Source organism: Propithecus coquereli, unplaced genomic scaffold, assembly GCF_000956105.1.
Source record: "Propithecus coquereli isolate 6110/MARCELLA unplaced genomic scaffold, Pcoq_1.0 Scaffold7, whole genome shotgun sequence".
Taxonomy (NCBI): Eukaryota; Metazoa; Chordata; class Mammalia; order Primates; family Indriidae; genus Propithecus; species Propithecus coquereli.
This window is the reverse complement of record NW_012153062.1, coordinates 7003982-7016198: the sequence shown is the minus strand read 5'-3', so window position 1 is coordinate 7016198 and position 12217 is coordinate 7003982. Positions and strand designations below refer to the sequence as shown.

Below are 12217 nucleotides of genomic sequence, written 5' to 3'. Positions count from 1 at the left end.
CTTTTTAGTTTGTAAGTAGGCTAAAACCTCAGACCTTTCACAGTTCTTGATGCAAGTCCTCTTTAAGTAAGTGCTCTGAAATAGGAACAATTGCATTTAATAATTATTAATAGGAAGCATAGTATTGAGGTTGAATGTAACAAGACAAATGCTTTTTCCATTGTCAAATTTTTATGTTCAAATATCTCCATTTCTATCTTTAGTTATTCATCAAACATTTCTGTGTGCTCTTTTTGCTCTTAATTTCTTGGATTGTGGCACCGTTGGAAGTTGGGTTGATCCAAAGACAGACAGATGGCTGAAAGTGGTGGAAAAGAAAAAAGAAAATGGACAACCACCGTTATTATTAGCTCATCTCTTAAGGTAAAGGGATATTGGGCCATTAATCTTTAATTAAAAAATTAAAAGCAGTTTTCATATAGAACAATATTGTAAAAGATCCTTTAGCTTAATTATCCATGATTAGTTGCAGGGAGCAGGAAGTACATAAACTATTAATAAATGTATTTTAAAGATAAATTATAGATCGGGTGTGGTGGCTCACACCTGTAATCCCAGCATTTTGGGAGGCTGAGGCACTTGAGGCCAGGAATTTAAGACCAGCCTGGGCAACATAGTGAGACCTGTCTCTACAAAAAAATTTTAAAATTAGCTGGGCATAGTGGTAGATGTCTGTAATCCCAGCTACTTATGGGAAGCTGAGGCAAAAGGATCACTTGAGCCCAGGACTTTGAGGTTGCAGTGAGCTGTGATCACACCACTGCACTCCAACCTGGGCAACAGAATGAGACCCTGTCTCTTTAAAATAATAATAATAATAATAATTAAATAAATAAACAAATTGTAAACTTTTTGCATCCATTTTCAATACCCTACTTCCCTAAATCTTTGAAGTTTGGAAATTTTCTAAAGTTCTTTTTTCTCCCTAAGCTTGCTCTAATAGAGATGTTAAGCGATTTCAGAAATAGTAAAGCATATGTGTATACGTGTGTGTGTGAGTGTATGTATGTGTATATGTATATCTGTAACTTAAGATTTTTTGAGAGATAAACAGCCAGAAACTGATCTGGCTAGCATTGGCAGCATTGGAAGGACACTGGTCTTCCTACATATTAGAGAGGGAAGTTGAATGCCTGAGGGCAGTTGGACAGCCCACAACTGTTTTTAACTCCTCAGCCCACAGGACTTCTCCATTCCCTTGATATTTATCTTATGGATACCAACTGATATCTGAAATTAGGGGCAAGAAATGATTGTTTCATGGTAAGAAAGAGAGAGGCAAGAATAAGACTTAAAATAAGATTTTTTTATCCATCCTATCCTCTCCCTACTGCCTCAAGCTGCACTTTTTTTTGCTGTTGGCTTTAGCCATCTAGCACCATAATACATGCCAATTTAAAACAGCCTTAAATCTTACTGGAATTTTTCATGCTGCTTTTTGTTAGGTTTATGGAATTCATGTTTCTCTCTTGTTTCTATAGCTTTTCCAGACTGCTTTTGAGAGAGGGAGTCTGCAACCCATGCTAATTTGCCAAAAGCAACTGCTTCTAGTTCATTTATTTATTATTATATTTACCCATCTCGCTTTGTGCTTTATGTTTGTTCCACCTTTTCTCTTTCTTTTTTTCTACTTTCTTTACATTTTTTGTATTGGTCGGTTATTTTTTCTCATTTTTTTCCCTACAAGCTTTGGAAGTTATATGCTCTATTTCTACCTTTTAGTAGTTATCCTGGAAATATTAACATATACAGTTGACTCTAACACAGATTTGAACTGCACTTAGAGGCGGGGTATTTTTCTTCAACCAAAGCCAATCAAAAATATGATATTCACAGAATACGAAAACCATGAATACAAAGAACCAACTTTTCCTATATGTGGGTGGGTTCTGCAGAATGACTGCAGGACTTGAGGATACAAGGATTTGGGTATATGTGAGGGTATTAGAACTAATTCCCCTGCGTATACCAAGGGATGACTGTATACTCAGCTCCATAAAAGCCAAAATAAATAATCATCTTTAGCCTCTATGTAAACATCAAAAGAAACTTAGAACACTATAATTACAAATACCCTTTCTGTATTATATCTTATTGTTACATATTTTAATTCTATTTTTTAACTCCACAAAATATTATTTTCTAAAGTTAATGTCTGTTACTCATGTCTTTGCTACTTTCTTTGCTCTTCTTTCTTTGCTAAGGCTCAGACATTTCATTATGGATCCACTTTCTTTTATCTGAAGAATATAATTTAGAAATTACCTCAATGAGGATCTTCTAGAGGCAAATTCTCTCAGTTTTTGTTAGTATCAAATTTTTATTTTCCCCTTGATCTTAAAAATAGTTTAAAATCAATTTAATTGAAGTATAATTTACGTATAATGAAATGCACACTTTTTATTTACTTACTTACTTAGTTATCAGAGACAAGGTCTCGCTCTGTTGCCCAGCTTGGAGTGCAGTGGTGAGATCATAGCTCCTGAAGCCTCAAACTCCTGGGCTCAAGTGATCCTTTTGCCTCAGCCTTCTGAGTAGCTGGGACTACAGGCTCACCACCATGCCCAGCTAATTTTTTTATTTTTTGTAGAGATAGGGTCTTGCTGTGTTGCCTAGGCTAATTCCGAACTCCTGGCCTCAAGTGATCCTCCCACCTTGGCCTCTCAAAGTGCTGGGATTACAGGCATGACCCACCACACCTGGCCACATTTTATTTATTTAATCTACCCCCCTTTTAAAAGTTAGTTCAGAACTATGGGTTTGGTTTTTTCCCTCTTTTTAAAATTTGAATAGTTTTAGGGGGTACAAGTTGAATTTCATTACATATATATATTGTACAGTGGTGGTGTCTAGGCCTTTGCCATACCTATCACCCAGGTAGTGTGCATTATACTTCCCCCCCTCCTCACCTTCCCCTTGTGTGTCTCCAATGTCCATTTTACCATTGCTGCTGGGTGCCATTGTGTAGCTGTGGTTTAGCTCTCAGTTATAAGTGAGAATCATATGTGGTGTTTAATTTTCTGTTCCTGAGTTACTTCACTTAGGATAACGGCCTCCAGTTCTATACGAGTTGCTGCAAATGACATTATTTCATTCTTTCTTACTGCTGAGTAGTATTCCAGAGAATATATATACCACATTTTCTTTATTCCCTTAATACGATCTGGATGTTTGGCCCCTCCAAATCTCATGTTCAGATTTGATTTGTAGTGCTGGAGGTGGGGCCTGGTGGGAAGTTTGGGTCATGGCGGCAGATCCCTCATGAATCATTTGGTGCCCTCCCTGCGATAATGAATGAGTTCTAGCTCTATCAGTTCCCACAAGAGCTGGTTGTTTAAAGGAGGCTAGCACTATCTCTTCCTTCTCTTGTCCTCTCACCATGTGATACACCTGCCCCCTGTTTGTCTTCTGTCTTGATTGGAAGCTCCCTGAAGCTCTCACCAGAAGCAGATACTGTCATGATGCTTCTTGTACAATCTGAAGAACTGTGAGCCAAATAAACCTCTTCTTTTTATAAATTACCCAGTCTCAGGTATTCCTTTATAGCAATGAAAAGTGGACTAACATACCACTCGTCAGTTGATGGACACTTAAGGTTGATTCCATATCTTTGCAATTGTGAATTGTGTTGCAATAAACATACACGTGCAGGTATCTTTTTATTATAATTACTTTTTCTTTAGGTAGATACCCAGTAGTGGGATTGCAGAATTGAATGATGTACTTTTAGTTCTTTGAGAAATCTCCATAGAGGTGGTACTAATTTATATTCTCACCAACAATGTATAAGTGCTTTTCACCACATCTGTACTATTGTTTTTTGAATTTTTAATAATGGCCATTCTAATTGGAGTAATATGGTATCTTATTGTAGATTTGATTTGCATTTCCATGATGATTAGTGATGAAAATGAGAAATTTTTCATATGTTATTGGCCATTTGTATATCTTCTTTTGAAAAATGTCTGTTCATATCTTTGACCCTCTTTTTAATGGGGTTTTTTGGGTTTTTTTCTTGCTAAGTTGTTTGAGTTCCTTGTAGATTCTGGATATTAGTACTTTGTCAGATGTATAGTTTGCAAATATTTTCTCCCATTCTGTAGGTTGTCTGTTTATTCTGTTGGTTATTTTTTGTTTTTGCTGTGCAGAAACTTCTTAGGTTAATTAACTCTCATTTATTTATTTCTGTTGTTGTTGCATTTGATTTTGGAATCTTAGTCATAAATTCTTTGCTAGGTTAATGTCCAAAAAAGTTTTTCCTATATTTTCTTCTGAGGTTTATATTGTTTCAGGTTTTACATTAAAGTTTTTACTCCATCTTAAGTTAATTTTTATATATGGTGAAAGATAGGGATCCAGTTTCATTCTTCTGCATATGGCTATCCAGTTGTCCCAGAACCATTTATTGAATAGTGTGTTTTTTCCCCAGTGTATATTTTTGTCTGCTTTGTTGAAGTTCAGTTGGCTAGAAGTGTATGGTTTTATTTCTGGGTTCTTTAATCTGTTCCATTGATCTGTGTGTCTACTTTTATGCCATTACCAAGCTGTTTTGGTTACTATAGCCTTAAATTGTAATATGAAGTTAGTGGATAAATCTTGGTCATATTAAAAAATACATATGTATATATATAATTTGAAGTCAAGTAATGTGATGCCTCCAGTTTTGTTCTTTTTGCATCTTTAGCTATTTGGGCTCTTTTTAGGTTCCATATGAATTTTAGAATTGTTTTTTCTAAATGTGAAAAATCACATTGGTATTTTGATAGGAATTGCATTGAATCTATAGATTGCTTTGGGCAGTATGGTCATTTTAACAATATTGATTCTTCCAGTCCATGAATATGGGATGTTTTCCCATTTGTTTGTGTCGTCTATGATTTCTTTCATCATTGATTTGTAGTTCTCCTTGTAGAGATCTTTCACCTCCTTGATTAAATTTATGCCTAGGTATTTTTTTTCAGCTATTATAAATGGGATTAAGTTCTTGATTTGGTTTTCAGCTTGGTTATTGTTGGTAAATAGAAATGATACTGATTTTTGTACATTGATTTTATAACCTGAGACGTTGCTGACTTCATTTATCAAATCTAAGCTTAGCTCATTCTTTTTTATTCTTTTTTCCTTATTTTTGTCCTACTGGATTATTTCAAAAGAACTATCTTCAAGTTCTGAGATTCTTTCTTATGCTGGGTCTAGTCTATTTTTGAAGCTTTTGAATGTGTTTTGCATTTCCTTCAATGAATTTTTCAGCTCCAGAATTTCTGTATTTTTTTTTTAAGATATCTGTCTCCTTGGTAAATTTCTTATTCATATCCTGAATTGATTTTCTGATTTCTTTTTATTGGTTTACAGATCTCCTTTGCATCCTGTTGAGCTTCTGTAGAATCAATATTTGGAATTCTTTGTCTGGCATTGCAAGGCATTCTTTTTTGATTGGGATCTGTTGCTGGACAATTGTAGTCCTCACATGGCGTCATACCTCCTTGCCTTTTCATGTTTCCTATGTCCTTCCATTGATATCTGTGCATATGATGTTGCAGTTGCTTGTTCTGATTTTTTGAAATTTCTTTTGAAGGGGAGAATTTTTTCCTGAAGATGTATATATGTTTTTGGTTGAGTAGGACACTTGAGCTTTGGTTTTGGGTATCTGTAGTAGTGTGCATCTTTGTGTGATTTCTTAGGCAGTGCACAGAGTCAGTAGTATCTATGATTTCCTTTGTGGCTTAGGGAACATTTATTAGTTGATGCTGTGGTGATGTTTTTCTGGGGACTTGAGCACCAGGCAAGCCAGTCTTTGGGTCCCAGTGGTGGAAGCAGTGGGCTTAGTATGCTTGATTTTAGGCTTAGAGCAGTTTACATTGGCAGTGGTGTTAATGTGTCCTGGGGGGAAAATTCTTGGGCCTTCAGGTTGCTTATTCAGAAGCTAGCAGTTCAGGCAGAGGGCCAGGTATATGGGCAGGTTCTCAGGCCCCTGAGCAGCTGGTGAGATGTGGCCGGTGGTGATAGTGGTGGTAGATCCACCCATTAGGACCCAAGTGGTCCATGTTGGTATTACTAGTGTCTTCAATTGATCAGGCAGGCTAGTCCCCAGTTTCATAGCTGCCTGTAACAGGGCAGTGGGTATCACCCTAAGTGTGCTCAGGAGAGCTTGGTCTCCCCTGTCCCTCCCTGGCCAGGTGGTGGCTGCAGCCGCATAACCTTGAATTCAGCCCAACGGTAGGGCGTGGCCTGATGTTAAACTCTCAAAATGGTGCCAACTGTGGGCTTGCAATCAAAGAGGGCAGGACCCCTTTCAGGCAAGCAACCTGGGCAAGAAACTGGGGAGTTCTGTCTACTCTCACCTCAGTCTCATAGGATCCCATAGCAGGGTGATAGGAATTGTCCTAGGTGTGTGTAGGAGAGCTGGGGCTTCCCTGTCCCTCCTCACCTCTGCAGTGTTCAGCATTAACTCAGCCCAGGGGTGGGTCACTGCCCAGGTTTAAACTCCCAAAATAGCTCCTTGGGCCTGTTACTAGAGCAGGCAAGACTGCTTCCAGGCAAACAGCATAGATAAGATGCTAGAGGGACTGCTCTCCGCTTGAAATTTGGTCCCACAGCAGGGCAGTGGAAATTGTCCTAGGTGTGTATGTAGGAGAACTTGGGCACCCTATCCCTCCTTAGCTGGCCAGGGCTACAGTTGTGTCAGCCTGAACTCATCCCAAGGGCAGGGTGCTGCCTAACTTTAGTCTTCCAAAATGGTACCCTGGGCCTGTAACCAGAGAAGGTGGGGCTCTCTCAGGTAGGCTACACTGTCAGGAAACTGGGGAGTACAGGTCACTTGAGATTCAATCCTATAGCAGCTGGCTGCAGGATGGTGGGCACGATCCCAGATGCATACTGGAAATCCTGGTTTCCCTGTCTCTTCCTTTCCAGGCAGGGGCTGCAGCTACATCACCCCAAACTCAGCCAAAGGGTGGAGTGCAGTTCAGTGTCATACTTTCAAAATGGCTCCTTGCACCTGTGACCAGAAAGGCTGTCCACACCCACCCACCCCCACCCACCAAGGCAAGCAGCATGGGTCAGAAACTGTGGAAAATGTTCTCCACTCATGTCTCAGTCTCAACAGAGCCTGTAGCAGGGCGGTGGGGACCTTCCCAGGGGTGCCTAGAAGCACCTGGGCTTTTCTGTCTCTCCTTGGGGCTGTGTAGTGGCTGCAGGAGTGCCCGCAGTTCTGTGGTATCTAGGCTCTCAGAATGGTACCTGGCTCAAGCTGCTCTAGGCTCAAATTCTATGTTGGTTTCCTTTCTTGAGCAATGTCTCTGTACTGTCTCCAAGCAGCTCTCTATCTTAGGCTTAAGACCTGTGTGGGTTTGAGGGTTCTCTTGTAGCCAAGATAGCCCTGGGGGCTTCTTTCTTATTGTTTCCTTACATCCAGGAGCTTCTCCCAACTGTTAGCCAGGCCCTGCCGTGTAAGTTGCCCTGAACCCTCTCCTTGCTTACTTTTGGTGCTTTCCATCACTTCCTTGGTGAAACTTAGTGTTCTCTCCTAGATTATATGCTTGAAATGTGAGAATCTGCTTACTGTTCTGGTTCCTCTCCATGGAGGAGACATATACTACTTGAGGCTAGTTGGCCATCTTGATCCTATTGGAAATGCACACATTTTAAATACACATTTTGGTGAGTTGGACAAATGTGTATACCTGTATAACTATTACCCCAATCAAAATATAGAACAATTTCATTACCTTAGAAAGTTCCTTCATGGCTTTTTGTAGTTAGTCCTTTCCTACCTCTCTACCTCAGGCAGCCATTGAGCTGATTATCACTATAGATTAATTTTGCCTGTTCTAGAATTTCAGGTAAATAGAATTATACAATTTGTAATCTTTTGTGTCTGGCGTGTTTCACTGAGCATAATGCTTTTGTGATTCATCCATGTTGTTACATGTAACAATAATTTGTTCCATTTTATTACTAAGTACTAGTCCATTATATGAATATATCCTGATTTATTTATCAATTTATTTATTCATTCACCAGTGGATGGATATTTGGGTTGTTTCCAGTTTTAGGCTATTATAAATTAAGCTGTTCTGCCACTGATGTATAAAAGTCTCCGTGTAGACATATGTTTTCATTTCTCTTGTAAACACCTAGGAATGGAACTGCTGGGTCATATGGTGCGTGTATGTGTATCTTTACAAGAAATTGCCAAAATGTTTTGTAAAGTTCACTAAAAGTAAACATTAAATCAATTTAACTGTGCAACTAAAATTAGAATAAATGTACAGATTATGGTTTTGTACTCCCATCAGTTGTATGTAAGAGCTCCAGTGGCTCTAAATTGAAAGATACTTTTCACTGGATTTATAGCTGTTTTCTCTCAGCATATTGAAGATTTCATTTTACTGGATTCTGGATGCCATTGTTGCTGTTAATGACAGCAGTAAGTTTAATTGTACTCTCTTGAAGATTACCTGTCTTCTCTCTGGCTGCTTTTCAGATTTTGGCATTCTACAGTTTAAAGGTATGGATTTCTTTTTATCTTTTGAGTTATCATGAATCTGTGAATTGGTGTCATTTATAAGGTTCTTATCCATCATCTCCTTTAATATTGCCTCTGTCCTATTCTTTCCTTCTTTCCCTCTGAACTCCTATTAGATGTCTATTAGATCTCTTAATATCCTCCATGTATTTTGCCCTCTCTTTCTTCTTTTCCCATGTCTTTGGGCTGCAATCTAGGTGATTTCATCAATTCCATCTTCCATAGCAATAATTCTCTCTTTACTCCTGTTAAACTTATCCACTCAGGGTTTTATTGTTATTGTTTATTTTATTATACTTTTTTCTTTTTTTCCTGTAATTAAATTGTTTTTATTTTTAATTATTATGGGTACATAGTAGTTGTATATTTTTATAGGGTACCTGTAATGTTTTGATACAGGCATACAGTATGAATTAATCAAATCAGGGTAATTGGGGTATCTATCACCTGAGGCATTTATCATTTGAGGATCATTTCAGTCCATGAGTTCAGGGTTACAGTAAAACTTGATTGGGCCACTGGATTCCAGCCTGGGCAACAGAGCAAGACTCTGTCTCTTAAAAAATAAAAAAACAAGTCATCACCATAACTAAGGTTATCTAGGTTTTCTCCTGTGTTATCTTCTAGGAATTTTATAGTTTTGCATTTTGTATTTAGGTCTATGGTCCATTTTTGGTTAATTTTTTAGAAAGGTGTAAGGTCTGTGTCTGGATTCCTTCTTTTTGTGGTTATCCAGTTGTTTCATCACTCTTTGTTTAAAAGAACGGTCTTTGTTCCATCGTATTGCCTTTGCTCCTTTGTCAAAGATCAGTTGACTATATGGGGTTCTATTTCTTGGCTCTCTCTTCTTTTTCATTGATCCATTTATCTACTCTTTCACAAATACCACAGTCTTGATTACTGTAGCTTTGTAGTAGGTGTTGAGATTGGCTAATGTCGATCCTCTGACCTTGTTCTTCTCCAATGTTGTGTTGGCTATTCTGGGCCTTGCCTCTTCAAATAAACTTGAGAATCAGAGTTTGTCAATATCCACAAAATAGCTTGCTGGGGTTTTGATGGGGATTACACTGAATCTGTAGATCAAGTTGGGAAAAAGTGACATCTTGACAATATCGAGTCTTCCCATCCATAACATGAAAATTTTATAATTTTCCTCACATAGATATTACACATATTTTGTTAGATTTATCCCTAAAGTATTTTATTTTGGAGGGTGCTAACAAATAGTATGATATTTTAAATTTCAAATTCTACTTTTTCATTGCCAATATATATTAATAGGAAAGTGATTGACTCTTGTATTGTATCTGGCAATATTGCTATAATTGCTTATTAGTTCTAGAAATTTTTTTGTCAGTTCTTTTACATTTTGTGCATATATGATCATGTCACCTACTAACAAAGACAGTTTTATTTCTTCCTTCTCAATGTGTATACCTTTTATTTCCTTTCCTTGTCTTACTGCATTAGCTAGGACTTCTAGTATAATGCTTAAAAGGAATGGTGAGAGAGGACAGTCTCGCCTTGTTTCTGATCTTAGTGGGAGAGCTTCAAGTTTATCGCCATTAAGTAAAGTTAATTGTAGGTTTTTATAGATATTCTTTATCAAGGTGAGAAAGTTCCCCTTTATTCCTGGTTTTCTGAGAGTTGTTTTTTTTTTTTTTTTTACCATGAGTGAATGTTGGATTTTATCATATGCCTTTTCTTCATCTATTGATAAAATTACATGATTTTTATTTCTTAACCTGTTGAAATGGTGGGTTACATTAATTTGTTTTCAAATATTGAACCAGACTTATATACCTAGGATAGATCCTACTTGGTTGTGGTGTATAATTCTTTTTATACACTATCAGATTTGATTTGCTCATGTTTTGTTGGGGATTTTTGCATCTGTGTTCATGAGAGATATTGGTCTGTAGTTTTCTTTTCTCATAATGTCTTTGTTTGATTTTGGTATTAGGGTAACACTGGCCTCATAGAATAAGTTAGGAAGTATTCCTCTGCTTCTGTCCTTTGAAAGAGATTGTAGAGAATTGCTATTATTTCTTCCTTAGATGTTTGGTAGAATTCACCAGTGAACCTATCTGGACCTGGTGCTTTCTGTTATAATTGATTTAATTTCCTTAATAGATATAAGGCTGTTCAGATTGTCTATTTTTTCTTGTATGAGTTTTGGAAGATTGTGCCTTTTGAGGAATTGGTACATTTTATTTAGGTTATCAAATTTGTGGATGTAGTTATTCATAGCATTCCTTTTTGTTTTTTTAATGTTCCTGAGGTGTGTAGTGATGTCCCCTCTTTCATTTCTGATATTAATAATTCGTGTCCTTTCTCTTTTTTTCTTAGCCTGGCTGGAGGCTTATTGCTTTCATTAATCTTTTCAAAGAATCAGCTTTTGGTTTTATTGATTTTGTCTGTTGATTTCTTATTTTCAATTTCGAGTTCTGGTCTAATTCTTATTGTTTCTTTTCTTCTGCTTACTTCTGATTTAATTTGCTCTTCTTTTTCTAGTTACCTAAGGTGGAAATGTAGATTATTGATTTTAGGTCTTTCTTTATTTCTAATATATGCATTCAGTGCTATAAATTTGCCCCTAAGCACTGCTTTCACCGTACCCCACAAATTTAACAAATTGTATTTTTATTTTCATTTAGTTCAAAATATTTTTAAATTTATCTTGAAATTTTTTCTTTGACCTGTGTGTTATTTAGAAGTTTTTGTTTAATCTCCATGTATTTTGGGATTTTCCAGTTATCTACCTGTTAGTTGATTTCTAGTTTAATTCCACTGTGATCAGAGAGCAGATATTATATAATTTCTGTTCTTTTAAATTTTTTGAAGTATATTTTATGGCCCAGAATATGATCTGTCTTGGTGAGTGTTCCATGTGAGCTTGAGAACAATGTGTATCCTGCTGTTGTTGAAATAGTTCATAGAGATTGGTTACATCTATTGTTGATAGATGATGATGTTAAATTCTTTTATGTCTTTACTGATTTTCTGCCTGCTGGATTTGTCCATTTCTGATAGAGGGGTGTTGAAGTCTCCAACTATGTCAGTGGATTCAACTGTTTCTTCTTGCAATTCTATCAGTTAGTCCTTATATAGTTTATGCTCTTTTTTAGGCACATACACATTAAGGATTGTTATGTCTTCTTAGAAAATTGACCCCTTTATCATGTAATGACCTTCTTTATCTCTGATAACTTTCCTTGCTTTGAAGTCTGCTGCCTGAAATGAATATTATAACAAACAACTTCTGCTTTCTTTGATTAGTGTTAGCATGGTATCCTTTTCTCCATCCATTTACTTTTAATCTATATATACCTTTATAGTTAAAGTGAGTTTCTTGTAGACAACATATAGGTGGGTTCTGTTTGATTCACTCTGACAATCTCTGTATTTTAATGGTTGTATTTAGACCATTGATGTTCAAAGTTGTTACTGATCTAGTTGGATTAATAACTACTATATTTATTATGATTTCCAATTTGTTGGCTTTGTTCTTTGTTCCTATTTTTGCCTTCTACTCTTTTTCTGCCTTTTGTGGTTTTATTTTTTATTTTTATTTTTTACTGAGACAGAGTCTTGCTTTATTGCCCAGGCTAGAGTGAGTGCCGTGGCGTCAGCCTAGCTCACAGCAGCCTCAAACTCCTGGGCTCAAGCAATCCTTCTGTGTCAGCCTCC

At 36.9% G+C, this 12217-nt stretch overlaps 1 protein-coding gene across 1 annotated transcript in view; it reads left to right on the top strand.

Annotated features, from left to right (window-relative positions):
- Positions 1-250: 250 nt before the first annotated feature.
- Positions 251-12217, top strand: part of LOC105823834 (chromosome unknown open reading frame, human C1orf146) — a 22406-nt gene continuing 10439 nt past the window's right edge. Inside the window, exon 1 of the mRNA XM_012661089.1 lies at positions 251-363. Coding sequence (XP_012516543.1) covers positions 295-363 — 69 coding nt within the window. The 5' untranslated portion in view covers positions 251-294. The remainder of the gene's footprint in view (positions 364-12217) is intronic.